This window comes from Panthera pardus, unplaced genomic scaffold, assembly GCF_024362965.1.
Source record: "Panthera pardus isolate Hobbes unplaced genomic scaffold, ASM2436296v1 HiC_scaffold_10, whole genome shotgun sequence".
Lineage (NCBI taxonomy): Eukaryota > Metazoa > Chordata > Mammalia > Carnivora > Felidae > Panthera > Panthera pardus.
The window spans coordinates 63,302,088-63,327,350 of record NW_026526655.1 but is presented as its reverse complement, the minus strand read 5'-3'; the positions used below and the strand labels follow the sequence as shown (position 1 = coordinate 63,327,350).

At 40.2% G+C, this 25,263-nt stretch overlaps 1 protein-coding gene across 3 annotated transcripts in view; it reads right to left on the bottom strand.

Annotated features, from left to right (window-relative positions):
- LRP2 (LDL receptor related protein 2) overlaps positions 1–25,263 on the bottom strand; it is a 199,207-nt gene that overhangs the window by 1,767 nt on the left and 172,177 nt on the right. For 2 of the 3 annotated variants that reach the window (XM_019458730.2, XM_019458747.2), the window contains 15 exons: positions 22,070–22,201; positions 20,875–21,006; positions 19,040–19,183; positions 17,768–17,933; positions 15,985–16,113; positions 14,546–14,766; positions 13,572–13,748; positions 11,257–11,376; positions 8,659–8,749; positions 7,808–7,875; positions 7,309–7,426; positions 6,648–6,777; positions 5,565–5,669; positions 3,641–3,748; positions 3–74 (listed from right to left, as the gene is read on the bottom strand). In XM_019458730.2, the coding sequence (XP_019314275.2) occupies positions 3–74; positions 3,641–3,748; positions 5,565–5,669; positions 6,648–6,777; positions 7,309–7,426; positions 7,808–7,875; positions 8,659–8,749; positions 11,257–11,376; positions 13,572–13,748; positions 14,546–14,766; positions 15,985–16,113; positions 17,768–17,933; positions 19,040–19,183; positions 20,875–21,006; positions 22,070–22,201 (1,913 nt within the window). The remainder of the gene's footprint in view (positions 1–2; positions 75–3,640; positions 3,749–5,564; positions 5,670–6,647; positions 6,778–7,308; positions 7,427–7,807; positions 7,876–8,658; positions 8,750–11,256; positions 11,377–13,571; positions 13,749–14,545; positions 14,767–15,984; positions 16,114–17,767; positions 17,934–19,039; positions 19,184–20,874; positions 21,007–22,069; positions 22,202–25,263) is intronic. The other variant, XM_019458737.2, reaches the window with a different exon arrangement.

Below are 25,263 nucleotides of genomic sequence, written 5' to 3'. Positions count from 1 at the left end.
ACCTCCGCATAGATTGGGTTTTCAAAGTTGGTAGTTGGTTTCAATTTTCGTTTGAAGATACTCCATTTTGTTGCCTAAATGAAAAGGGGGAAACAGAAAACCTTCAGTAATGGAATTTTTTGCATGGATTTGTTCCTCCATGGAGGTTTTTTTTTTTTTTTTAATTTTAAGTTTGTTTGTTTATTAGAAACAGAGCACAAGTGGGGCGGGGCAGAGAGAAAAGGGAGAAAATCTGTGCTAATAGCACAGAGCCCAATGCAGGGCTTGAACTCATGAAACTGAGATCATGACCTGAGCCCAAACCAAGAGTTGAATGCACAAGCGATTGAGCCACACAGGCGCCCAACCTCCATGTAGGTTTTAAAATGTCTTCTGAGTGAAGGAAAAAGCAAACTGGGACCTGGGACCCCATGACCTGACCCATGGGTACATTGTTCAGTTCCTCCTCAGACAGTCCCCAAACTGAAACTGAAAGTGTCTGGGCTCTTTTCATCTAATAATTTCAAAGACTTCCTTGACTTGACATGTATAGTTGACAGAATCTGTGCCAACAGAATCTAGAAGCTTTGACAGAGACAGGCAAGAGATTTCTTCAGGGGCTGCTTAAAACTTAAGGGGAAAACCAGATTGTAACTCTCATTTCCTAAAATGATGTCTTGATCCTCGGTCAACTCAAACCTATCCCTTCCCCTTCATCATTTCCTCCTGTAATCAAAATAGCAATGGTGACAACAAAAAAATAGCATCTATTGAGAGCTTACTATGTATCAGGGGTTAGTCTAAAAGTTTTACAAGTTTTCCCAATTAATCTCCCTGGCAACTCTGAGGTAGGTGCTCTTATTTTATAGATGAGGAAGGAGTCACAGCAGGCGCATATAACTGAACTGTAGGTGGAAGAGTAGGCAATGATGATAGGACTCAGCGGACCATACACTGAAGAACCCAAAGAGAAATCACCACAGACTACGGCTGGTGGCCCAGGTCTCGTTGAAAAGCTACCCATGGTGCCAGTGCCGGAGACAGCTCTGGCTGTTTCGAGATGGAAGAAGACAAAGGAACAGAAAGCAAGGGCGCGGACAGCCTACTCCAGCAGGAAGCTAAGGTAGCCCATATGTTTTAGGGGCATCTCTTGCTCTGTGAAATTAGGTGGCCAACATGTGAGGAAGTAGGGGGCACATGACTACAGGAGAAGACCATTCACTATAACCCACATGTAAGTGAACACCTACTCTGTACATGGCAGCCACCAAGAAAAAGATAAAGACATTTAGATCAAGAGCCTGGCCTCTGGACGCTTACACTTATGGGATGGGCTCCTTGGAGTTAAGCAATTACTTACAAGAGAAACTGGTGATTTTCACTTTTATCTCCTTGGGAAATCCAGTGCATGTCAACATGACTTGGAAAACAATAGAACTGAGTCATAGGAATTCTTGCTCCTAGCTTTGAGTCTTTTGAGCAGATTTACTGATGAAACATACATTTGTGAGCCACTTTGGCACATTAATGTCAACCTAGAGAGAGCCTAACCAAGTGCTGCCTTACTGCTTTAAGCCACATTAGCTGCCATCTCAGTGCCCAGGAGACAACCGATAGAGAGAGATCCCTAGACATAGCACGTAGGACAGACCTTAGAGGGTCTCAGCCTCAACTGATTAAAAACAACAAAACAGAGGAAGAGCCAACACACTGCAAAGGTGAAGATGAGAAAGAAAGGGACTATAACTGATGAAGATCCACTCTCGTCTGAAAAGTCTTTCAGTGTTCATTGTTTCTGATGACAGATGTGCAGGTCAGAGGCTGCAACATCTCCACCACATTCCCCTTCCTGCTCAGGCTGGGAGAGAGCTCTGTCCAGTGGAGAGGATCACTAGACTCGAAATGGACTGAAAGAAAAGTTGAGAATATAAAATAAATCTGGCACTGCCTTGGGGTTGAGTCCGATTTAGGGAACACTCAAGAGACACAACATTGCGACACTCAAGACTTGTGACATCCAAGTATTTCGGTGTCTGTAGAAAATTAATCTTCAAAATCCATTTTAAAATGTAGCTTAAAAAAAATTCAGTCCCTTGAAAAAATATAAAACTGAAAATTCCTTTCTAAGACATTTTTATGTGTCTGGTGTGTGTGTGTGTATGTGTGTTCGTGCATGTGTGTATCAGAAGAAGGAATTAGTAAATGAAATATGAAAATGTAGAGACCTTTGTTATAAACTCTTCATTAGCATTAATTTAGTTCAACTTTTATTTTGATCCAAACAAGAAGAATAGGAACCAATTTCTGAGGTGCTGAAAATTCAGCATGACTTCCAAGTTAACTCTGCAGATACCAGTTATGCTTACAGATTATTTCAGAAACAAGGATTGTGTAAATAGATTTATCACTACCCTTGGATTTGTTTCTTTATATTACTTTACAGGGGTCATAGAACCTTAAAACTGAGACATTCCAGATCCTATTGCTCCCAGTTGGAAATGGGGGTGCTGAGGCAGAGTGGGGCTGATTTCTGGGATCACAAGGCATTGGGGGAGACACTACTGATGCTTAATGGACAGGGGCCAGAAATACTAAAATGTCTTGCAATGCATAGACAAACTTTTGTACCACAAAGAACTATGCCAATAGTGAGCCCAATGAGAAACATAAAGACTCTAAAAACCAGAGGAAAAATATTTTGCCCAAAATCAGACAGCTAGATCTTAAATAGCTTCATATGTGTCCATTAAAACTAGTGATGGATTATATATTAACACAAAATTTCATATCAAATTTAATTTAATTTCTCTCTGTAGACCAATATAAAAATTTCAAAGTGACTGAAAGCATGACAGAGAAGCTCTATTCGTGATCTTTTTTTCTTTTAATCTCCAGTGTTAAACCCTGTACCTGGCACACCGAGGGCAATAATGTTGTTTGGATGGATAGATGGACAGATGAAGAGAGTATGAATTAGTGCCATCTCGTGGTGAATATAGGTAACAGCAGTAGAGCTAAGAACACAGTACATTATTCAGGGAACAAAGATGTAGACTGTAGAAAAACTGTATTACATGAAAAAGGAAAAGGTCTTCTATATGTGTGATTGACACAGTGAACTCTTTATTCTAAGTCATTCTGTAAAATCAAGTAACTCTAGTCTGAAGAGACTAGATCCTGAAATCTGTTGCTCCTCTTTTTTTTTTTTATTTTTTTTAACATTTATTTATTATTGAGAGACAGAGACAGACAGAGCATGAGCATGGGAGGGGCAGAGAGAGGATGAGACACAGAATATGAAGGAGGCTCCAGGCTCTGAGCTGTTAGCACAGAGCCCGGCGCAGGGATTGGACTCACAAACCCAGCGAGATCATGACCTGAGCCAAAGTCAGCCACTCAATGCCCCAGTTGCCCTTCTTTTTTCCATATGGTCTCCCACATCACAAGGAATATCATTCCATCTCAATCCATGCTAGAAATGTGGTTTTAGTTAGTGGAACAATTTTCAATTTATTATTATTTAAAAATTACCTTTATTAACTGCCTATCTTGGGTCCATGAGCCTATCAGGGTCTCCCTAGTCTCCCCTAGCATTAGTAAACCCAGCAATTCCTAAGCCCTTTGCAAATCCCATACCATTTCAGTAGCCAGACACTATTACCTGAGTTGCATCAGCACTTGGGGAAGCCGGCTTTGTGTCTGGAGCTATTTCAGAAGGGTTTATGGGACTTCCATAGTTCTGGTTATCCACATTTCCAGATACAGTCACCTGCATGCATATTAAAGGATATTATCCAGTTTTGAAAGAAGTTTTGCTGTGAGGTTTCTTATCAGCTCTTTGGTTCTCTTTACTGCCTTGCTTTCCCACAGACATGGTCAGGCACTATTTGTCTTTTTTTTTTTTTTAATTTTTTAATGTTTATTTATTTTTGACAGAAAGAGAGAGAGAGAGAGAGACAGAGCATGAGCGGGGGAGGGGCAGAGAGAGAGGGAGACACAGAATCCAAAGCAGGCTCCAGGTTCTGAGCTGTCAGCACAGAGCCCAATGCAGGGCTCAAACTCACAGACTGCGAGATCATGACCTGAGCTGAAGTCAGACGTTCAACCGACTGACCCACCCAGGCGCCCTGCACTATTTGTCTTAATAGGAGAACAATCCCGTGCCCTAGGACTAAACACCATTCCCATCTCCCCAAAATCAAAGCACCAACCACTATGTCATCTGTCTCATGCCTTAGTCCTGGGAGACAAACCCCATCACAGTCATACTCTCACTTAGTAATGACAATTTTATCGTGTTCTCTGTGCTGCCTTATTTCCACTGTTGACCATATTTTCAGACAAACAACTCCAATTGTATACTGGCAGCCAAATCTTAGAGGAACAGCATGAATTATTCCCAAACTCAGTGGAGAACTGAGACTCTTATCTTTGGATATTTAGAATAAAATTACTATTCTGAGATGACTGCGTACAAGAGGTTGAATTTCTGAAACAAGAGACATAATGGAATTAATACCCCTCTAGACATTTTCTGCAACATTCATGTGATTCCAAGGTTCCCTCCTAAGCCCAAATTACCATGAATATATAGTTAACAAATTACAAGGTAAAAATTCACTCTTTTTCCTATATTTTTTACATTCACTGTTTCGTTTCTTCTCAAACATGTGTTTGTAAACATGGCCTCATTTTATTTCGAGCGAAAATGCCAAATGAAATGCCACATCTATTGTATCATGTGATCATATTTTTGCTACCTGGATATCAAAGGATCAGGAAAAATGCTTAAGATGCAACTGTTTCTGATCTTAAGAATGCTATCCATAAAATAAACCTTTTTATATTTAAAAGGTACCATATCTTATGATTTCAAATGAAGGTTAGGTATTAACCATGAAACTGCATTTCCCTGACGCTGTAGTTGTTTCAACAAAGGAAGTAGGCTAAATGCTGACAGGCACTAGAAGTGGTGTGGGAGCTACTGTTCCAGGTCCAGGGAAAAGTTCTTTCCCTTCATCTACTCACCTATGTCACCTCCCTGCTCCTCTTAAAGATGAGTGAGTAACAGGGCTGCACCAAAGGAAATTTAGGTATCTGCCTATCAACGTTGGGGACTTTAGTTTTCAGAAAAGTATGTGAAAGGCAAGCATAAGGAGGTCACCTCAAATAACACACTGGTGATACCAATAAGAACCCAGAGAGTATACCCAGTCCCCCAAATCTCCACATAATGACCTGACAATCAATCACTTGTTCGTTTCACAAATATTTACAGAGAGTCTGTGTGAGTCAGGCACTGCTTGCCAAGCCCCTGAGTGGACTCATAATTCTTGCTCTGACCACTCAGCATGACAAGGCTCTTGGTCAGCACTCCGAGAATGGTTGCCAAGCCTCAGCGACTCTGCAACACGTTGGTGTCATACCCTTGGGTCAGTCCTATTATCGCATTTAGTGAACCTGAAGGGTGGGAACACTGCTTCCTTCCATTTGAGGAAAAGTTAGGAGAACCCTAGGAGGGCATTATTCAATAGCACAAGATTCAGTAGTAGCAGAACCTGAAAGAAAGGGCTGTGACTTCTTACCTGGGTTGGCTGGTGAACCACTTTGACATCACTGTCCCTGGATGCATACATTGGGTTTTCAAATATTATGGGCTGTTTCCCCATCTCCATGGCAAAGTGTTCACTCTGACGGAGAAAAGAAGTAGCTGGTTTACACAGGAAGGAAGGTGCCCTCCTCACACCTGGAGGTATACTAGTTGCTATGCCAAATTTATCCAAAAAGAACTTAAAGAAAAAGCCAGGAGACACAAGGCCTCCACACGGCAAACATCACATGAAGTAACAAATGCACTAATTCATCAGATCAAGGAAACAGAAACACTCTTTTACACCCACATTCTCTTTGGCTCGTTGATGCAAATATTCACTTGGGGATAGGTCTGCACAGCAGAGAAAAGGGTGGCTGGTGGAAAAAAGAGCAAAGAGGAGAAGAGGGAGAGGGGAAAGAAGAAAGAATAGGTAATATTGTACTTTTATGTGGAGGCTAAACATCAAAGATTTGGGAGAAAGGCAAAATATTGAAAGTTATTTTCCAGTCCTGGTTATAGATCCTCATAAAGTAGCCATTTGGTCCTCACAAGAGGTATTACTGTATCCATTTTATACATGGGGACAATGAGGGTCAGAGCGATCAAACTTCATGCCTATTATTACATACTTAGAAGGCGGCAGAGTTGTGATTTGAACCAACCACTGCATCTAAAATCACTATGTATCCCAACTATACACATTGGTGGGAAAATACAGAAGACTAGGAAACATGGATTTCCCTACTCCTTCCCTTAACATACAAAGAGTCATCAAATAAAAACAATACCCATGCTCTCTCTCCCCTCTCCCCCAAAAAACATAAGACCCTTTAAGATTCTCATTAAACTTAACACTGTTTAGGATTCAAGTGTGGCTTAGAGCCGGGGGAAAGTGCAATTTTATTACTAATATGTTAGAGACCTTTCTGCAAAAACGTAATGTTTCCTAATTTTGTAAAGACTTCACGTTGAGAAGCATACCATTTCATTTTTATTCTAGGTTAATTTTATTCTCTATAAAAAGTGTTTCTTTTATAAAACAGTAAGCATACAGCCATTTTGCGGCCACACTCACCATCACCACTGATCTGTCAATGGCGGACTCAGGCCCAAAACCAGACACTCCAATATCCATGTTAACATCTGCTCCTGATCTGAAGGTCACCCCGTTTCCATTTTCAGAGGATTTAACTAGACTGCTTAAGCTGAAATAAAGTAATTGAAACAGTGTACGATTTTTTAAGCCACCTGTTGCAATAGTACCCTCTCCTCCATATTGCTAAAGCTTACTTAAATGAAACGCTCAATTCCCACTCTGAATTCATACCTCCAATATGGTAGGAAGTTGCCTTAGCTACACAGAAGTGTTAAAGCACATTGTTGAATGCTTGACATCTAAGAGAGGGCTAACTTGGCACTTGCAGGAATAAAGCCTGGTCCAAACCACAGACTGTGTTCCAGTCTAATCTGAATCCCCACCAGTGGGCATAACTATTTGGACGATAAAGTGTGATTTGCATTCAGGCTTCAAAAAAGCATTAGATTAAGAGGTTGTGATTTGAAATGATGGCTTTTAAGTTCAATACTTTTTGTTTCTACAGAATAGGTTAAGCTGCACGTTATGCTATTTTAACTTACAAAAAAACCAAACCAAAACAAAACAAAAAACCCTGAATTATTCACATAGTCACATCACCCAAGCTTCTAAAATCAATATTCCACATGATGAAACTGACCTTGGTAGCTTGGGCAGAGAAGGCAAAAGGGAGCCAGTTCTCCTGTAGTGGAAAAATCCTAATGCTGCCAATGCTCCAATTATGATGATCAGGATGCCTGTCAACAGCACAGCCACTGCTGCCACCGAAGAGGGAAGAAAAGTGACCATATCAGCATGGGGAAAGGGAAAGGAACCAATAGACTTAAGAGTGGAAGCTGAGGGCAGAACCAATTCAAAGACTGAGTTAAATAGAATATAAACCGCTTTCAACTTAGGAGCTGTGAAGCATTTCCAGGTCACTCATATATATATATTTTTTAATGTTTAGAGTGCGAGAGAGGTGGGGGACAGAGAGAGGGGGGAACAGAAAATCCCAAGTGGGCTCTGCGCTGACAGCAGGAAGCCCGATGTGGGGCTCGAACTCACAAACTGCGAGATCATGACCTGAGCCAAAGTCGGACACTCAAACAACTGAGCCACCCAGTTGCCCCCAGGTTGCTCATATTCTTAAAACTTACTTGTTCCTGGAGGGACACCTTTTGAAAGTCCTATTTCACAATATTTTCCCATGTAGCCACTGGGACACCTGAAAGTGAAAGGAGAACTGCTCATAAGCTGTGGCATTCTTAGGCTTCCATAGCTATTGTACAAGCACATCTTCAGGTAGAGAGAGGTTTGACTGAGCAAATTACACACGGGACAGTCAGTGTATCTTGCACGACTTTGTTTATTCTGCCAAGATATGATGAGCAGCAAGAACAACTGACTTTGATCTGACTATGAAATTCACTTTCAATGCTGTGGCTATGACACCTGCAAGGTCATCAGATAAATGTATTGGTGTCTACTCTATGCAATGTTTCCATTGAGAATGGTGTATTCTTTCCGCTGATATGTTTCCATTAAACAGTTTTTAAAGACCTCCATTTATCTTGCGCCACGTTAGAGCTTTCTCAAGAATTCTTTTTTTTCCCCTAAGTCTTTAGCCCGGTCTCAGCTCATCACAAGTGCTTGGGCTGACTCAGCTCTGCTGACAGCTGGTCTCCCACACTCCAAATGTAATTAACACCAGGTGAGTAGAGAAATTGGGGCTGTCACTTCTCTAATCCCTGTTACAGTTGGCTCACAATCCTGTGGCATCTCATGGGGGCTTGTTGGAAATGCAGAATCCCTGTGAATGAGATGATACTTATGCACAGTATGGTTTGAGAAGCACTGCCTTAGTTCTCTGCGGACTCTCCCAAGGGAGGGCAAGCTGGTCACGATGTGAAAATTAGTGAACTGGCAAGGCTCCTGTACTTGTTTTTCTGGCTACTTTGTCTTAAATTCCCCCAAGGCCTACAACTCGGACCTCAACATTCAGACTTACTTGCATTTGGGGAGGTCATTCTCATCAAAATAGCAATTTCCTCCGTACATACACCTGCATGGGGGGGGCATGTTGATAGGACTTTCGATGGCTGCAGAAAGGGAAAGCCATGCATGTGTTAGTCAGCCACACTCAGCAGAGCACCCAAACCATGCAAATGTGCTTCAGGCCCAGGGTCAGAGTGGGGAGTGGATGGGGGCAGGGCAGCTAATTAGTTTCCTCATCAAAACGTTACCTTCCACTTAAGTCAGATGAATATCCTTATCAATAATAAGGTCTTGGAGAGTAATGTACATTTGGTGGAAAGAAAGAGGCAATTTATAGCATTTTTACCCCAGTGGAGAGATGCTACACTCCAGAACATATATTAACATTTAAAAGAAACTTGTGGTAAAGAAATCTCTTAGGACATTCGTGTTCTCATTTGAAGTTTTCAGAATTCTCCTCTGCAAGCCCAGTGAAACACAAGAGTTCAATCTGGGCACACCTCAACACTTCATCTGAAGTCTTCAAAGCATCAGGGACCCATCAATCAAGCAACAATGCAGATACACAGATGCCTGATAGACAGCTGGTTAGAGATTTCCTATTTTTTAAGTCCTCCAACTTGCCCTTGCTCTGGGTCCCTGCTCCAGCTCAGCCCCCACGTACTCCTTGGAGGTGCCTGATGGGGCTGTTAGCGTTTTCATGTCTTATACCTAGAAGATGCTCAGTAAGTATCTGTCACATGTGCACTTATTTAAGGAGCTCAGATATCCTCCTGGCTCAGTCCCTCTATTTGAATCTCTACTCAAAGTTCATTTTATCACAGAGGCCTTCCCAGAGCTCTCTACCTAAAGGCCACCCAACTCCCACCCGACCCTCATCCCTCTTACCCTGCTTTCGTTTTCTCCTTTTGCTTTTACTATCTGACATTATACATTTGGGGAGGGGGGGTAGTCTCTATTTAGAATCTCTATTAGAATATAAGCTCAACAAAGGCAAGGGATCTGTTTTGTTCACTTTCATTATCTCCAGCACTTAGCACTTAGCCCATAGTAGGCTCTCAATAAATACTTATCAAATTAATTAATTAAAATGCCAAACTAAGACCCCATATGGAACAACTACCACCATTATCGTGCTTGCTTTGGTTAAAGTTCTTTTAAACAAGAATCTGACTATAATGCACTTGGCAAACAATGTAAATGAGGAAAGTAGTAGATGAAGTAACATCTTGGACAACACCGCCCATGAGTGCGAAATTGTGATAAATGTCAGAACCATCTGTCTACAGCATACAACAAATGTCAAAAGCTTGAAATTGTTTGGCTCAAAATATTACTAAATACTGTAATCTTGCCAATATTTCCCCCAGCCTCGGGATGAGAGTGGGGACAGGGGAAAAGAAGCGGGAGTAGCTGTTTTTTGGTTCCTGCGTTCATTCTCTAAACCCGCCAACTTTTCCGGCTGGTTCAGAAAAGCCAAAAGTTGGTGCCTTGTTTAACCACTTGCTCCCCCTGGTGGCCACAGGTGGTTAAGCATAGCGTCATCAGCTAAAACTGAGGGAAGGGAACCATAAAATGGGCCACTAAAAAATAAAAACAAGGATGTGAGCCACAAAATGGGCTGCTAGCAAACTACAGGATGATTTTTTTAATGAGTATTATTAAGAATTGGATACTAGCCAGGGACACTAGTTATTCCCCAGGACTTATATATACTCCCTAATTTAAGAGTCACTGAAGAAAGGTCCTGCTAGGCACAGATCATCCACAGCATTTGGGATGAAAAATAAAGCACTGCTTCCTTATTCCAGCCTCCAGCCTCCAACAATGTAAGGTGTCTTTTTTTTTTTAATTTTTTTTTTAACGTTTATTTATTTCTGAGACAGAGAGAGAGCATGAACAGGGGAGGGGCAGAGTGAGAGGGAGACACAGAATCTGAAAGAGGCTCCAGGCTCTGAGCTGTCAGCACAGAGCCCGACGCGGGACTCGAACTCACGGACCGTGAGATCATGACCTGAGCCGAAGTCGGACGCTTAACCGACCAAGCCACCCAGGCGCCCCGTAAGGTGTCTTTTTAAATGTACCTTTTTCATTTGCCAAAACTTTGAAATGAGCATGTGAGGAAAAGAGTGACCCTCCTCTTGCCCTCCCATCTGCACTGGATAAGGTCCCCCACCTCAGGAACCTGGTTCCCCACTTGAGGAACCCCAATTAAAGCCAGATGGATTCTGGGGCAACAGACATCCAGTATGGAGGTAAAGAAAGGAGGTAGAGACCTTATTGAAAACCCACTCTTCCAAATATCCTTACAAAACAAAACAGTGGTAGATTTGGGGGCACTGGATTTGTACCCTACAGATCCTAGCAAATAATTCTCAGCAATCACTGGAACACCAACTCTGTTTGGCTCCCTAAGTCCCACTCAGCTCTGTTCATATCTCCCCATCTCTCATCCCTCCTCCGAGCCACCCCCGCTCTATCCTGCAAAGGACCCAGCCACACGAGGATTTTTTCCAGGCTCCTGCAAGAAGAGAAGCACAAGTAGGGAAGCTACTGAAGAAGGCAGAAGAGCATTCCCAGGGCCCTATGGCTGTGCAGACAGCACCCCTACCTGCGTTACAATCAGTGGTGCTTCCTGCTATAAAGGTGGAGCCTTGGGGACAGGCACAGCTGTATCCTCCAGGTCTCAGGAGGCAGAGGTGACTGCAGACATTTTTGCAGCGGTTAGGCACTGGAAAGCACATGAGGACAGTGGTTAGGGTCTGAAGAGGGAATGAATTCACCAACCAAAGATACGCCCATCAACTGAGTTGTGGCCCTGCCAGGTGACATCAAAGCCCAGCACTTCTAGGCCACATGGCACCTGGCTATTCACCTCATTTACATGACCGTCCCCATGGCACCCCATCAGAGTGGCACAGCCACCCTCCTACTTCTCACCATCCTACACTCACACTGTCTACTGGCCATCATTTATCTCCTCCCCGTCTCTGGCAGATTTGGAAGGTAGGTGTCCAGTCCACTGCACGACCACAAAAACTAATCAACGCAAAGCAATTTGAGATAGTTCAAAAGACCACAAAGACCCTATTATTATGTCAAGATTTGTCGTTACCTAAATTTGGATAGATCGTAATGTGTCCAAATTATATATTACATATGATTTCCACCCTACCCGCACAGGAGTACTTTCTTCAAGTACTTTCCTTACTTGAAAAACAAGGGAATTTAGACCTGTTATTATCAGAATCACCTGAGAGCTATGCACAACACTGATGCCCAGTCACAGAAATTCAGATTTAAATTGGTCTAGGATGTTACAAGTGTTACCGTTAAAAGCTCCTCAAGTAATTCTAGAGTCATCTGAATTCTACCTTAGCATGTACTATGATTTCTCCAAGGTACAGATGATCTCTAAACTTCTTCTCAGACTAACATTCTGTGATCCTGATTCTCTGGCATCCGGTCTATAACTACAGACAAGGAAATGGCTATAAAATAATAAGCCATATTCCAAAGTCTCACTCAAAATCTGCCCCATTACCATTTCTTCAGCTCTCTAGAAAAGAGCTTTTCAAACTTGAATGTAATATAAACCACCTGGGGAATTTGATTGAAAAAGGCTGGGTGGGGCCTGAGAGACTTGCATGTCTCACCAGTGCTACTGGCCCACGGCCCATACTTGAGCAGGGCCTGGAGCAGGACTTCTCAAATGTGGTTCCTGAACCAGCAACATTGGCGTCAGTTGGGAATTTGTTAGAAATGCAAATTTTAGGCCACCTCAGGCATATTAAATCAGAAATCTCTCAGGTAGGGCCCAGCAATCTGTGTTCAACAAGCCCTCTAGATGATTATGATATACGCTAAAATCTGAGAACGACTGGTCCAGAGTAAATGTTAATCTGGCACAGCTTGGTCTAGATTTCTGGCCTACACAGCAATCAGCATTCTCCAAAGGGGGCCCAGCCAACTCCACTGACTCCTAGGTAGCCTTTTCTACAAAGGCCAGAGAGGGGGTTCACCACATGTACCGTCCTCTCCCTTCTTGCCTTTAAAACTGCCCAGCACGAGAGCCCCAGGAGCATGGAGGACTTACGAGCTATTATACTGGTGGGGTTCCCTATATGTGAGATGAAAATAAAATCTAATTATAATTCTGGAGATTGACTAAAGTAACAAATGTCTGGGTTAACACTTGAAGAGAGAATCTGACTTATAGAGCTTAATAAAAGCCTATTTCCTTTCCTCACTTCAAAAATTTCCCTCCCTTTTATCTAGCTTGATTCAGTGGTGAAGGATGAATTAGAACACAGGTAACCTGGTGAAGCAGGACCCACAACTAAGAAAATGGGAGAGAGGGGAGGGGGTAGAAATGCATGACTGACAATTTTAAACTGAAGCTCACGTAGCTCAGGATAACTTGACTAGCCTGATGTTCACGAAACCCATTGTTACCCACCTGACACCTAGCAAGGGTTTGATGCCTACTGGATTCTGTGGCCTAGAAGTACATACTTGTAACTCCAAACAATGAGGGCCAAAAAAAATTTTTTTTCTTAAACAGGCTCCAAGCCCAGTGTGGAGGCCAACACAGGGCTTGAACTCATGACCCTGAGATCAAGACCTGAGCTGAGATCAAGAGTTGGACATTTAATCAACTAAGCCACCCAGGCGCCCCAGGACTGAAATATGTTTACTTCATATCTGCTGGTGGTGTATATAATTACATTTGACCGCCAATTTTATTTTTCTTTGGTCGAAATGGTTAAAACACACACACACACACACACACACACACACACACACACCTTTCATGCACCAAGAGATCAGACTATTATAATCCACTACCATTTTCCAACAATATAGCCATTAATTTGAAATAAGATTTCTAGATAATGAGGAACATCTTACTCCAAGGGATGTTACCTGACCGATCGTATCTATGTTGATGGAAGATTCGAACTTGAGTGAGCCATGGGTTCACCATCAGCATTTTCTCCTTCTCGTCTTGCCCAAATTTATCTTGCTTCCATACTTCTCCCTTATTCTTAGATATCCAGTAAAACTGGCCTTCAAAGATGTCCAGGTTATATGGGTTCATTGCTGCTTACGCACAGAGGAAAACCAAAACAAAGCAAGATAATTGAATAGAAAATTCCCTACCCCTCTTTTATGTCAGATGTCGTTATGCTTGAGTTATTCCCTAATTCAATGCCTTGAAAATCCAGGAACATTCAGGCAGACTTTCTGTACATGTGACCACAAAAGTGTGCTACTTTCGGAGATCAAGATGACAGACATTAAACTAGATTAATGTCTACTGGTTCATGCCAATTATAGAGTACTTGCTTGCTTTCAAGTTGCTGATTTGATTTTCTCTTTGGACAATAATTTGGATGGCAGAGATCCTTTTTTTTTTTCTTTGAACATAAGATACCACTTATCAGGAAAAGCTGGTAGATACTGGATCGTTGCAGTTCTGCAGAAATCTGGATTAGAAAATAAAATGTTTCTCTCCTTCTAGATGTTTCCAGTTGTACATAATAAACAATTGAGCATAATAAAAACAAATAGGTCTAGAAATGGTTAGACATGGATTTCCATTAGTACACATGACTGTCGCCCCTATCAGGGCAACCTAATAGGAAACTTGGTTATTTCAATATCTGTTGCTAAGAGTGTCTTTTAAAAATTATGTTAAAAGGATAAAAACAAAACAAAACCTTAATTACTACTAATGGATTCATTTGCATTTAAATCAGCAGCTGGAAGCTGAGGGGAGCAGTATCTAAGAAAATATATCAATCGGTTCCTAAGATTCAGATTCCTTCTGGAGAAAATGGGCAGAGAATGGAAATATATTTATTATTTAACATGGTAAATTGTAACTCATTTCTAACCTGCATTTGCAACGATTCTTCTATCAGTCCCATCATGTTTTATACTTTCAATATTGTTCTCCTTGAAGTCACTCCAGTAGATCCGGTCATTGTTCAGATAATCAATAGTGAGGCCTGTTGGCCAACCAAGGTCCTCCTGCACCAGGATGTTCCGATGTTGTCCATCCATCCAAGCAGACTCGATTTTAGGTTCTCTGCCCCAGTCAGTCCAGTACATAAGCCTGTAATGGAAAGTTTCCTCTAGTGAGGCTTCTACACTGAAACAGAGCATGAACTTCCAAAAAGGAAATCAACTATTTTTCATTGAGATCTGGGTGCTAAGTGATGCTATTTTTATACTTTACTTTAGAAGAAAGGGAGAGAAAAGGAGGGGCCAGTGCATCTGTAGTCCTTCCTGAAAACTTCCTCAATAGAGATTGCCCAGCCCTGTCCAAGTATATACATTCAGACAATTTAAAATGTATAATGACAAAGCTGTTCATTCTTCATAAAGTATTTATTGAATGCCTATGTGTGAGCAGCACTGTCCTGTGTTCGACATGTATCAGAGAACAAAACAAGAATTCCTATTTTAAAATGGAGACCAGGGATTGCACCACCTCAAATACCTGGAAAAGACCAGGCAGGCAAAAAAAATGACTGGAGCACAGCAGTCATGAACATCAAGCGATGGTGAGAGCAAAGCCCTGTCTACAAGTTCCAGGCAATACTGCATCAAGGAAGGGATACCTAACTGGTGTTACCAGTTGTTCTGGTTTTTCAGGCCAAACATACAGCGTAAAATTTGTGTGTGTGTGTGTGTGTGTGTGTGTGTGTGTTAGCAATTAAATTTAAAAAACCTAAAAGCTCTGTTTAGTTCAAGTAAAATATATCTGTGAGCCATATTCAGCTACCACTTTGCAGCCTCTAGTCTAAACCAATCACCAGGTATAAACCAATCCTTAAATTCTATTGAGAAATGTGTGGATTTTGGACAACTGGGTTATGGAAAAAATTGTGGCCAGAGGCCTTCCCCTTACACAGTATCAGTCTGAAGCTTGGATGGTCCTAAAGATCTTTAGGGCATCTGAAATTAGTCATAGATGTCAATGCAAAAAGTTCAAAGTCAATTTCAGTACAATTAGGAAAAAATAATTAAAGATATAATTTCTTGAAAATCCAGTGGCAAATATCTAGAAAATGAAAGACTCCTTCAAGTACTGGGGTGCCTGGGTGGCTCAGTTAAGTGTCCAACTTGTTTAAGTTGGACACTTGGTTAAGTGTCCAACTCTTGATTTGGGCTCAGGCAGGTCATGATCTCACGGTGTATTGGGCTCTGCACTGATAGCGTGCAACCTGCTTGGGATTCTCCCCCTCTCTCTGTCCTCTGTCCCTCTCCTGCTGGCATTCTCTGTCTCTCTCAAAATAAATAAACTTAAAAAAAAAAAAAAAGGACTTACCCTAGTTTGGGATTCACAACCACTGCAGCTGGTTGATCCAGTTGGGTGGAAATCAGCCACTTTGTGTACCTCCCATCAAGTTTAGCCACCTGGATCCGTTTACTCTTGGCATCTGACCAGTAAATATGCCTGAATTTAAAGGGACAAAGTTAAAAATCCAAAAAATCTGGACTGGTCATTTCGAGGGAAGAGGTTTGAAGATGAAAGCATTCAGTTTGGAAGCTGGGGCCAACAAGACAACCACTTAGATACTCATGATGAGAGCAGAGTCTCCCTCCATCAGGAATGCTCCAATCTCTTCAGCCAAGGGAGCATCTTTGGAAAGTTACAAGTGGAAGAGTAAGGGATAGAGGGGACTCCTTCCTGATCAGCCAGGATCAGTGATGATGGTGGACATCACATCTGGCATTACTACGAGACATGTACTTTCCAGGTGGAAGTCACCAGGCATTGTTTAGCTGGTCCTTTAACTGCAACTGCCCTGTGAATCTGTTTCGATTCAACCAAGAGCCCCAGTGGAATTAATAGGAATCTGGCATCAGCTCCAATGAGCGGAAATAGCCTTTCCAAAATAATGAACTCAGCAAGGCCACCCTGCCCTATTTTCACTATTAGAGCTGCAGGTCTCAGTCTCTTACAAGCAGAAAGACTTCGTCAGCTTCTTCACTCGCTCTTTCATTAAGGCTGAGAAAGAAGCAAAACTTCACACATGAAGACAGATTTGCTACTGCCTGTTTGGTTTTCAGAAGGAAGTGCTACAGTCTATATAGTTTCAAGTTACTGACTCTCTGAGGCCTTGTTTCCTGACAAAAAATGCTGAAATGACTGTCCTGATAGCCTGTGGGCACAGCAGGGACCTAATTAACTTCTTCAGAGATGTTCAAGTCTTCCAGGAGCATTAGACAGGTTTGTTAAAAGGTGAAAACTAATTTGTGCTGCAAATGACTCTCATTCTCCCAGAGGTCGGCAACAAGCCCCTGAGAATCCCCTCTCAAACATTTTTTTCATTATTCATTCCTTTCCAAGTCCATGGGGGAGTCTATGAATGTGTGAGCTCTGATTCCAACATAATCACTTTCCCATAAATGCCACTCCAATGCAAGGCTCCTCCTCAAAAAAGGAGCTTATGAACTTTTCCACATCAGTTTGCATGTCATGAATCTGCCTGATGATAAACCTACTTAAGGCTCTTATTTAGAGATCATACAAAAGCTCTGGTTCTAGTCCCTGGGGCTCCAGGAGACCTAAAAGAGCAGAACAAAGCTGACACTGCTATTAACTCTACCCAAAGACTACACAGGAAAGTCAAATTTCCAATCTGTTCAGACAATACAGTCTGCTCAAAACACAAGATGTGGGTTGTTCCTCCTCAAAATAATTACCAGAGAAAAATGTCTCATCTCAACTGCCTTGCTGGTAGAATTGTGAGACTGTTCCATTTCTTCTAAAATGAATAGTGCTGCCATACTGGAAGTTAATTTTGGAATCCAAAATTCTGTCGGCAAGAAAGCTCTCCTAGATATAATACAAAATCTTGACTTCGGTGCTTTCCCAAACTTTTTCATGGCATACATAGACTATAGGAAATGATACTGTCTATATGACACCTTGGGGTAAGCAGAGGTGGTTGCTGGGGCTAGAGAAAGCCCAGGCATCAGCCAGCTGCACCAGCGCTGAGTGCACCCATATCTGGGTCAGCTTAACTCACGTGGTGTGAGTTAAGCAGGAGGGAGATCTAGTCAGGAAAATAGAATTGACAAGAGGGGAACGTGGCTAAATTTACCTTCCAACCCAGTCCACTGCTAATCCGTCTGGCTGCATTATGTATTTCAGGTTCAGGTTAACCTTTGACACGAGATTATTAGTACCGGATTCAAAGTTGGGGATGTAGGCACGTTTAATAGCACCAAATTCAGAACCGTGGCCTAGCACAGTGTAATATATGACACCTGCAAGGGAAGACAAACAGGTGAGTTTCATCTTAAGAACATCAGGTAAGGGAGGAACTGGGGTCTAATCGGGTGGACTACTGTTCCTTCCTTGACATCTCTACTTCCTTATTGTTCCTATAAGACTAGTAATTCAATTACATATATCTGATCAAACTCAACACATTATACTTGAGCTACTAGCTACAAATACTTCAACTGATAGCTTATTGATACTGACTTAGCTGTCTCTATTTCAAGGTAACTTATTAAAATATATTTCAGTCAAGAGCCTATTTTCTCTCATTAGGATCAAGTTCTAGTTTCAAAAAAAAAAAATGTATGGATAGACCAGGGGCAGACTATTCAATAACTGGCAGTAAAGGAGCTATGTAGACGAGAAATCCTGTTTAGCGTATAGACTACAGGATAGTGGATGGCAGGCATTTAAAAATCAAAGGAAGACTATGGCTTCCTAGGTATTTTCCATGCTTAAAAATTTTATTGTATTGTGTAAGTGTGAAGACACTACCATAAGAAATCTTACATTGCATTGTTATTGATAGTATGCAAAGCATTTTCACATGTTATCTCATTTGATCTTCAAAAGAACTCTCAGAGGTAGTCAGGCAGACAAGAATACTGTTCTTATTTTACAGGTAAGAAATGGAGAACCAGAGAATTGTTACAATTATTTAAGGTGGTTTAGTAAAAGCATATATAAAACACTACGGGCTCATGAGTGAGTACTTATGGAACTGTGCCCAGGAAGAATTATAGAAGATGTCAGAGGAGGTGACATTTGAACTGAGTAGAAACGTTGAGTTTGAGTAGAAATTTTGAAAGGTACAGTGATGGGGAAGAACAGTCCCTACCTGAGCAAAGACAAAGAGATATGAGGTGGTCCTGAAAGGATAATCCCCAGAGATGGGAGAAGGTTTGGTTAGAAGTTGACAAAGTTTGGCTGGGACCCACCGTCATGCTAAGGCATCCAGAACATGCTGGACAGGAGGAGCTCCCTCTTCCACTCATGCAACAAAATTCACTCATTGAAAAATAAATTCCCCAAAGTTCAACACCTTATAATTCAATTAATATCAATGACAGATGTGAAAGTTCATACTCACTGAGACCTATGCCCTCAGGATCCCAGTCATAATCAATAGCCTGAATACGTTCCTCGCCTTCAAGATAATCTGAGAACTTCTCAGATGAGAGATTATACTTTCGAATTCTCACATTTTCAGGCAGTAGCAACAAAGGAGGATTACCTGTAAATAAGACAAGGGCCTCTTTATCTGTTTGAATTCTATCTGAATTCTTTTTTGTATAAAGTAGATATAAAATAGCAAGTATCCTCCCACCTTTAAAAAAAAAATAAGTTTTTATAGAAATCTGACTATCTCTGCTAATCAGTAGAGCTAACTACCCAACTGGGTTGCCAGATCTGTGACAGTGGACATTCTTGCCTCCACTTTCAGATGGAAAGCTAATATTTCTGCTAGGGATGTTATCAGTTCTTTATTCCTATCCACGGTGGGTGATGGTTTAGAACAGGGCAAGACTGAGACCCCTAGACTGTGTCCTCTTTTTCACTGATTTTTTTTTCTTTATTCACTGGCAATAAAACACAAGACTATAGACAATCTCACAGAAGAAATACAATATGTATAGTGTTACTAAAAGTTTACCAGGAAGTCCTCATTCCTTACTCTTTACTGACAGAATTTATGATTGTTTTAGCAGGTAATCAGCTCCACAATTCAATTTATCTTCCAGCTAATGACAAAAACAGCTCATCCTTGTTCTTACCCAAAGCAGCTATTTCAATGGTTACTCATCTCGAAGTGCACTGTTTGAATTTTAAAATTTAATTTACTTGCAATAATATCAATCAAATCTCATTTAAGTAACTTTTGAAAGTTCACTTTATATATTTCCTCTGTCTTGATATTGTGCTTTATGTGACTACGAGAATTTATTTCAGTCATCTCCTTAGTTAAATGACTTGAACATTTTTTTAATTTGCTGCCTAATTACCAGACCAACTGCTCAAATGCCTTTACTCTAGTTTTCACTCAATGTCAGGAAGGTTTGGGGGGTAAAATATTTAAGTATGCTAATCAAATGTATGCTTTAAAAGCCCAATTTGTATAAAGAAATTGAACAGCCATTTTACTCTTAAATCTTAAAAATGTGATTTCCTTTTCAAGTTCTTTAAACTCCAGTACAAACTTCAAATTCAAATCTGTAAGACTTGTGAAGACCTATACCCTTCGACGGGGATATGCTGATTTTGGTCAGAACTCTGGAAATTTGGACTATATAATACTTCTGCCACACAGTCTTTCTCTTTTGTCATTTCTATCTAGTACTTATTACTGCTTTCTATCAGGCCTCTCAGATACTGGCATTAACCTAAAATGTAGAACAAATGGTTGAAATTATAAATGAGCCAGACTCTTTCTGTCTATGATCAGCAGTCCATGAACAGTAAAAAAAGAAATTACCAACAGAATGTCCTTGACTTGCCCCAACTGAATGAGACTATTTTTCATGAATTACAGGGTTCCCACACCTTAGAGTGGGAGCTGGAGGGTTTCATTAATTTCCTTCCGTTGACCACCACCCTATAAGCAAGCTTTTCTTGTGTAAATATTCTGGAAGGTGACATCTTGTCCACTTTTTGAAGTTTTTATCAAGGTGGACAAGATGCTAAGCCCAGAATAATAAATAATACCTGACTCTCATTTTAATTCCTACGTATTTGTTGTGGGATTGCAGTTACTGTCTTAATCTGGCAGGAGAGGAGAGAGAAGAGAGTGGATGGGTGTTGGAAGAGAAGTAGCTGGTGAATTAAAAATAAGACTGAGAGCCTAAAGCTTATTTTCTGGTATGTTGTACTCATCAGCATTTATTTCTCTAAAAGTCGATTGATTAATCCCAGCAGAACCCAGCATACCATCAGCTGCGCATCGTTTTCCATAGCGGTCACTCACAGACCTGAAGCCTTCGGCACAGGAACACTCATAACTTCCTTTGGTATTTTGGCAGTGCTGGGGACAAACCCCAAATTGCTCACATTCGTTGATGTCTGTAGATACAATAAAAGCAAATATGCACCATCTGCTCCCAACCATTCCTTAGAGACCCTGCTTCTGTTTAAATCCATACTCATAAACAATGCGGACTGAGAAAGCTGCAGACAAAAATAAGCCATGACACCATCATTTGTGGAACACTTACTAAGAGTCAGATGTGGTTTCACATGCCTCTGCTGTTTTTCCCTCATTTAGTCCTCCAGAGCGACTCTGCAATATGGACTATTCCTAAACCCAAAGTCCCAAAGCTAGGAAGCAATGAAGATGGGGTTCAACTGCAACAGTGCAGCTCTACAATAGCAGAATAAAATTTTCACTTTTGGAAAGCCGCTGTGTGTTGGTGTTGTTCAGTTCCAGTTCCCTTGCCCTCACTAGCTTCAGGAAAGGGACTCATTCATTTGATTTTTTTTTTGATTGAGTTCTTAAGCTTCAGCTTCCAAAAGAACTGTCCCAATCATCTGAGTATGATACATCATGAGTTAGAAACAGAAAATTCAAATAAGAAAAGACACTTAAAATCATACTCAGTCCTTACCATCTTGATAAGCTAGCTTCTAACCCCATACCTCAGAACTCACTTATGTTTGGCATAAGAAAGTGTGTAACAAATATATGTTGTTGGACTTTGATGAAGAAAATAAAATTTGTGTTTATTTAAAAAAAACTGGTCTCTCACACTGATACAATAAGCAGTCAGCATTACTGAAGTCTTCGGCAGACATTACTAAGGATGAGCTATCTGCCTAGCCATCTGCTAGGGATTGGCAAGATAGCATGGGAAAAAAGTAATCAGCATTCCTGAGTGTTGTTTTTTCATGTCCCAAGAAATTAGTGAGCAAAATCTTAACATCATCATTGGTTACATACATCATGAACGTACAGTTTATACTCTCAGAACTGATCGTCACCCTCTAACAGTAAAATTACTGGTGCACTTAAGTATTTTCATGAGCAAGAACCAAGAGTTTGGCCCCATTAAGGGAATTCAACAGGGGTTTAATAAAAGGGAATGAGTGGAAAACCTAAAAAGTAGGAATTGTAGGAAATATACTCTACCATCACAGGAGTTCCTGTCCAAAATACTGGCTTTGAACCCAGGTCTACAGGAGCAGATAAAGCCTCCTTCACTTAACTGCGTACAATTTTGTTCGCATAGATTCTCCGCACATGATCTTTCTTTTCCTGTATCTGGAAAAACAATCTTAGTGTTACAAATGAAAGGTATAAACACTTATCTATAGCCTATTATAGGACATCTCAAGATAACCCCTTTCCATAAGTCGTTGTAAAGGATTGAGGACCCCTGTATTCAAATATCTGGTAACACCCTGAATGCCACTTATACAAATGTATATAATGTTAGATTCTTGAGGCAATTTTTCCATTTTACTCATCACTGCCAGGCTTACCCTCAGGGCATCCAATTCCAGAGTCCAGAACTATGAAGTCAGAGGCTCTTTACAACTGTAACCATCTGTTCTGCTATTATATATATTTAGATATGTAATATCTGATATATTATATATATTAGGATTAAGATATATAAAATGATATATGTAATATATATCCTATTATATGTGTAATTAAGGACACTGATACAGGTTAGAGCAACATAACAAATAGGAGGAAATTATAAAGTTATAAGAAGACCAACTGAGATATGTATACACATATATATCAAGTGTTGGCCAGTTATAAGTCATACCACTGCTATGAGAACCATAGAGTGGCCTGCATTAAAAGGAATTTTGCAACAACATATATGAACCCAGGACTTTAAAAATATTCAGACCCTATTATCCAGTTTTCCATGTTAATACATTTTCCTTCAAAAAGAAATAAAAATGTGCACTATGATTTATCTAAGGATTATAAATTATTGATAATAAAATTTTGAAAACTTGAACAATTATGGTACACTGCATTTTATCAAATCTGAGTAAGCCACCACTGGTGCACTACTTTATGTAATACTAAAAAAGAAAAACTCTGGGACTTACACTATGGCATGTTATCAACTGAAGAATGATCCTTGTTTCAGAGATGTTAAAATGTGAAAATAAACATGCATCTTAGAATCAATGAGTTATGATTATCTACATGATGGATTGTTAGGCAATCATTCAAATTCATGATTTCAAATGATACTTTGACATGGGAAATATCTATAACAAAAATGGAGGGAAAGATTGTAACACTACATAAAGACTATGTATCTTTATTTTTTTTAATATTAATAATTTTTACACATACATGTGCAAAAAAAGACAACAGAAGTACACCAAACTTTAAGATTAGTTGTCTTTTAGTTATAGGATTCAAGTGATGTTTACTTTTGATGGTTAATATTTATTTTCTTGGTTTTATAGCTTTCATAATACAAAAAAAATTCAACAATAGTCCATTTTTATAGGGCTCATATGAATGACTCTTGTTATCCCTACTGTTCTGGGGTCCACATACTCCAGGGAAGACTTTTAATAACTCATACTCCATCCTCACAGTTCATTGTTCCTCATTGCCCTGAATTCTTGTCTCTGCCAATATCTGTCAAAGCCATCTGGCTTTCATTTGTGTATTATTGTAACTTTGCATCTTTTATCCTGAGTCTCCATCTAACCCTCAAACCCAGGTCTTACAGGGAAGCTGACAAAGATGAACATACCTAGTGAGAGACAATGGGGGAACCAGGGGTGGGAAGGGCGGTGGTTATCTCCATAAAGGATTCAATCTTTGTCTGCCTCTCAAATGAAATTCTCTTGGTCACAGGCTTCTGAATATTTTATCCAAAGAGACTGTGGTATCTCCTGGCTCAGTCCTTTTAAAGCAAAATAGATTTGTATCTATCTGCCTCCTATAGCAGGTAATGAGGGTTCCTTAGGGTACAATGACTATTTAAGCATATGAGGTTTGAAATGACTAAAAGCATTGAGTTCAAAAAAGAAAAATAATCACAAAATAAAGTACCATGGTATTCAATGGAATGTTGCCATTGAAGTTCATACTTCAAAGCTATATACATGAACGCCTTATAATAAAGGTCTTGTCTAGCTCTCAAGAACTACACATTGCTAAATAAGTCTATTCTGATTTTTTATTTTTTCTAGAGTCATGTCATTGTTTTGTCTTTCTAAGAATTTGGCCATTTCACCTAAGTAGTCTAATTTGCTGACATCAAGTTCCTCATAGTATTCCCTTTTAAATTTCTTTTAAATTTCTATAAGGTTGGTAGTGATGTCACCACTACAATGTTAATAAGTGTGACCTGTTTTTATTAATTTGGACAGCCCTAAGCTACACACATAACCTCTCTGGGTCTCATGTGTATAATTAGACTCTGTAATCTTCTGTGACTAAAGGTCCCATGAAGTAAACATTTCTAGACCAATTGCCTCCTTGAGTGAGTTATACTCTTATGAAGCAATAGTCCTTCAAACAAGAGCAGAAACCATATAACATTATAAGATTCTTCCTCAAATATGAGGAACTTATAACTTCTTTCATCTGAAAACAATCACCATCTTAATCCACAAACAACAGATCTATCCAAAACCAAACATGACACTGTATTTACAATATAGGCACTCTATTTTCTATTTTATGAAGGAATAAGAACACTAAGCAGAGAAATAGCAAGTCAATCTACCTTTATGGGGCTAATTATTTTCTTTATACTTCAATGATGCTAGAAAAATACTAATGTCTTTCTCTCTTGATTTTAAAATATTTTTTAAAAAGCAAATATATGCCCTGAACACCTCAGGGATCCTGTTTAAAATTAAAAGGATTGCTTCTTGGCCTTTTGGCTAAGATCAAGTGTAAAATTAAAAAGAGAAGGAGAAAGAAGGGGAGAAAGGGAAAAGAAAAGAAAGGCGAGTAGATTAGTAGCACCTGAGAACTGATATTTTAAATAAGAATTCTATGTCTTAAATTATTGACCCACAGAAGACTGAATTCGTTATGACATATCCACTTAATACCTAAAAAAAAAAAAAAAAAAATGCTGCTTCCAAACCTAAATTAATGTTTATGCTACTTACTCCCTTTCAATAAAGGCTGCTTTTAATCAAATGTCTTTTGAATTAAAAGTACTGTGGTCTATTGTGAGCCTTTTACATGGCAACTAAAAGAGGAACTAATGTTTGACCCATGCCCAACTTGGAAATTCTCCAAACTCCTGGGACAGTTCACATGTCAGTTGTGGCACCAAATCTAGACTCAAATCTGACACCTAGTTTTGCAAATCCTGT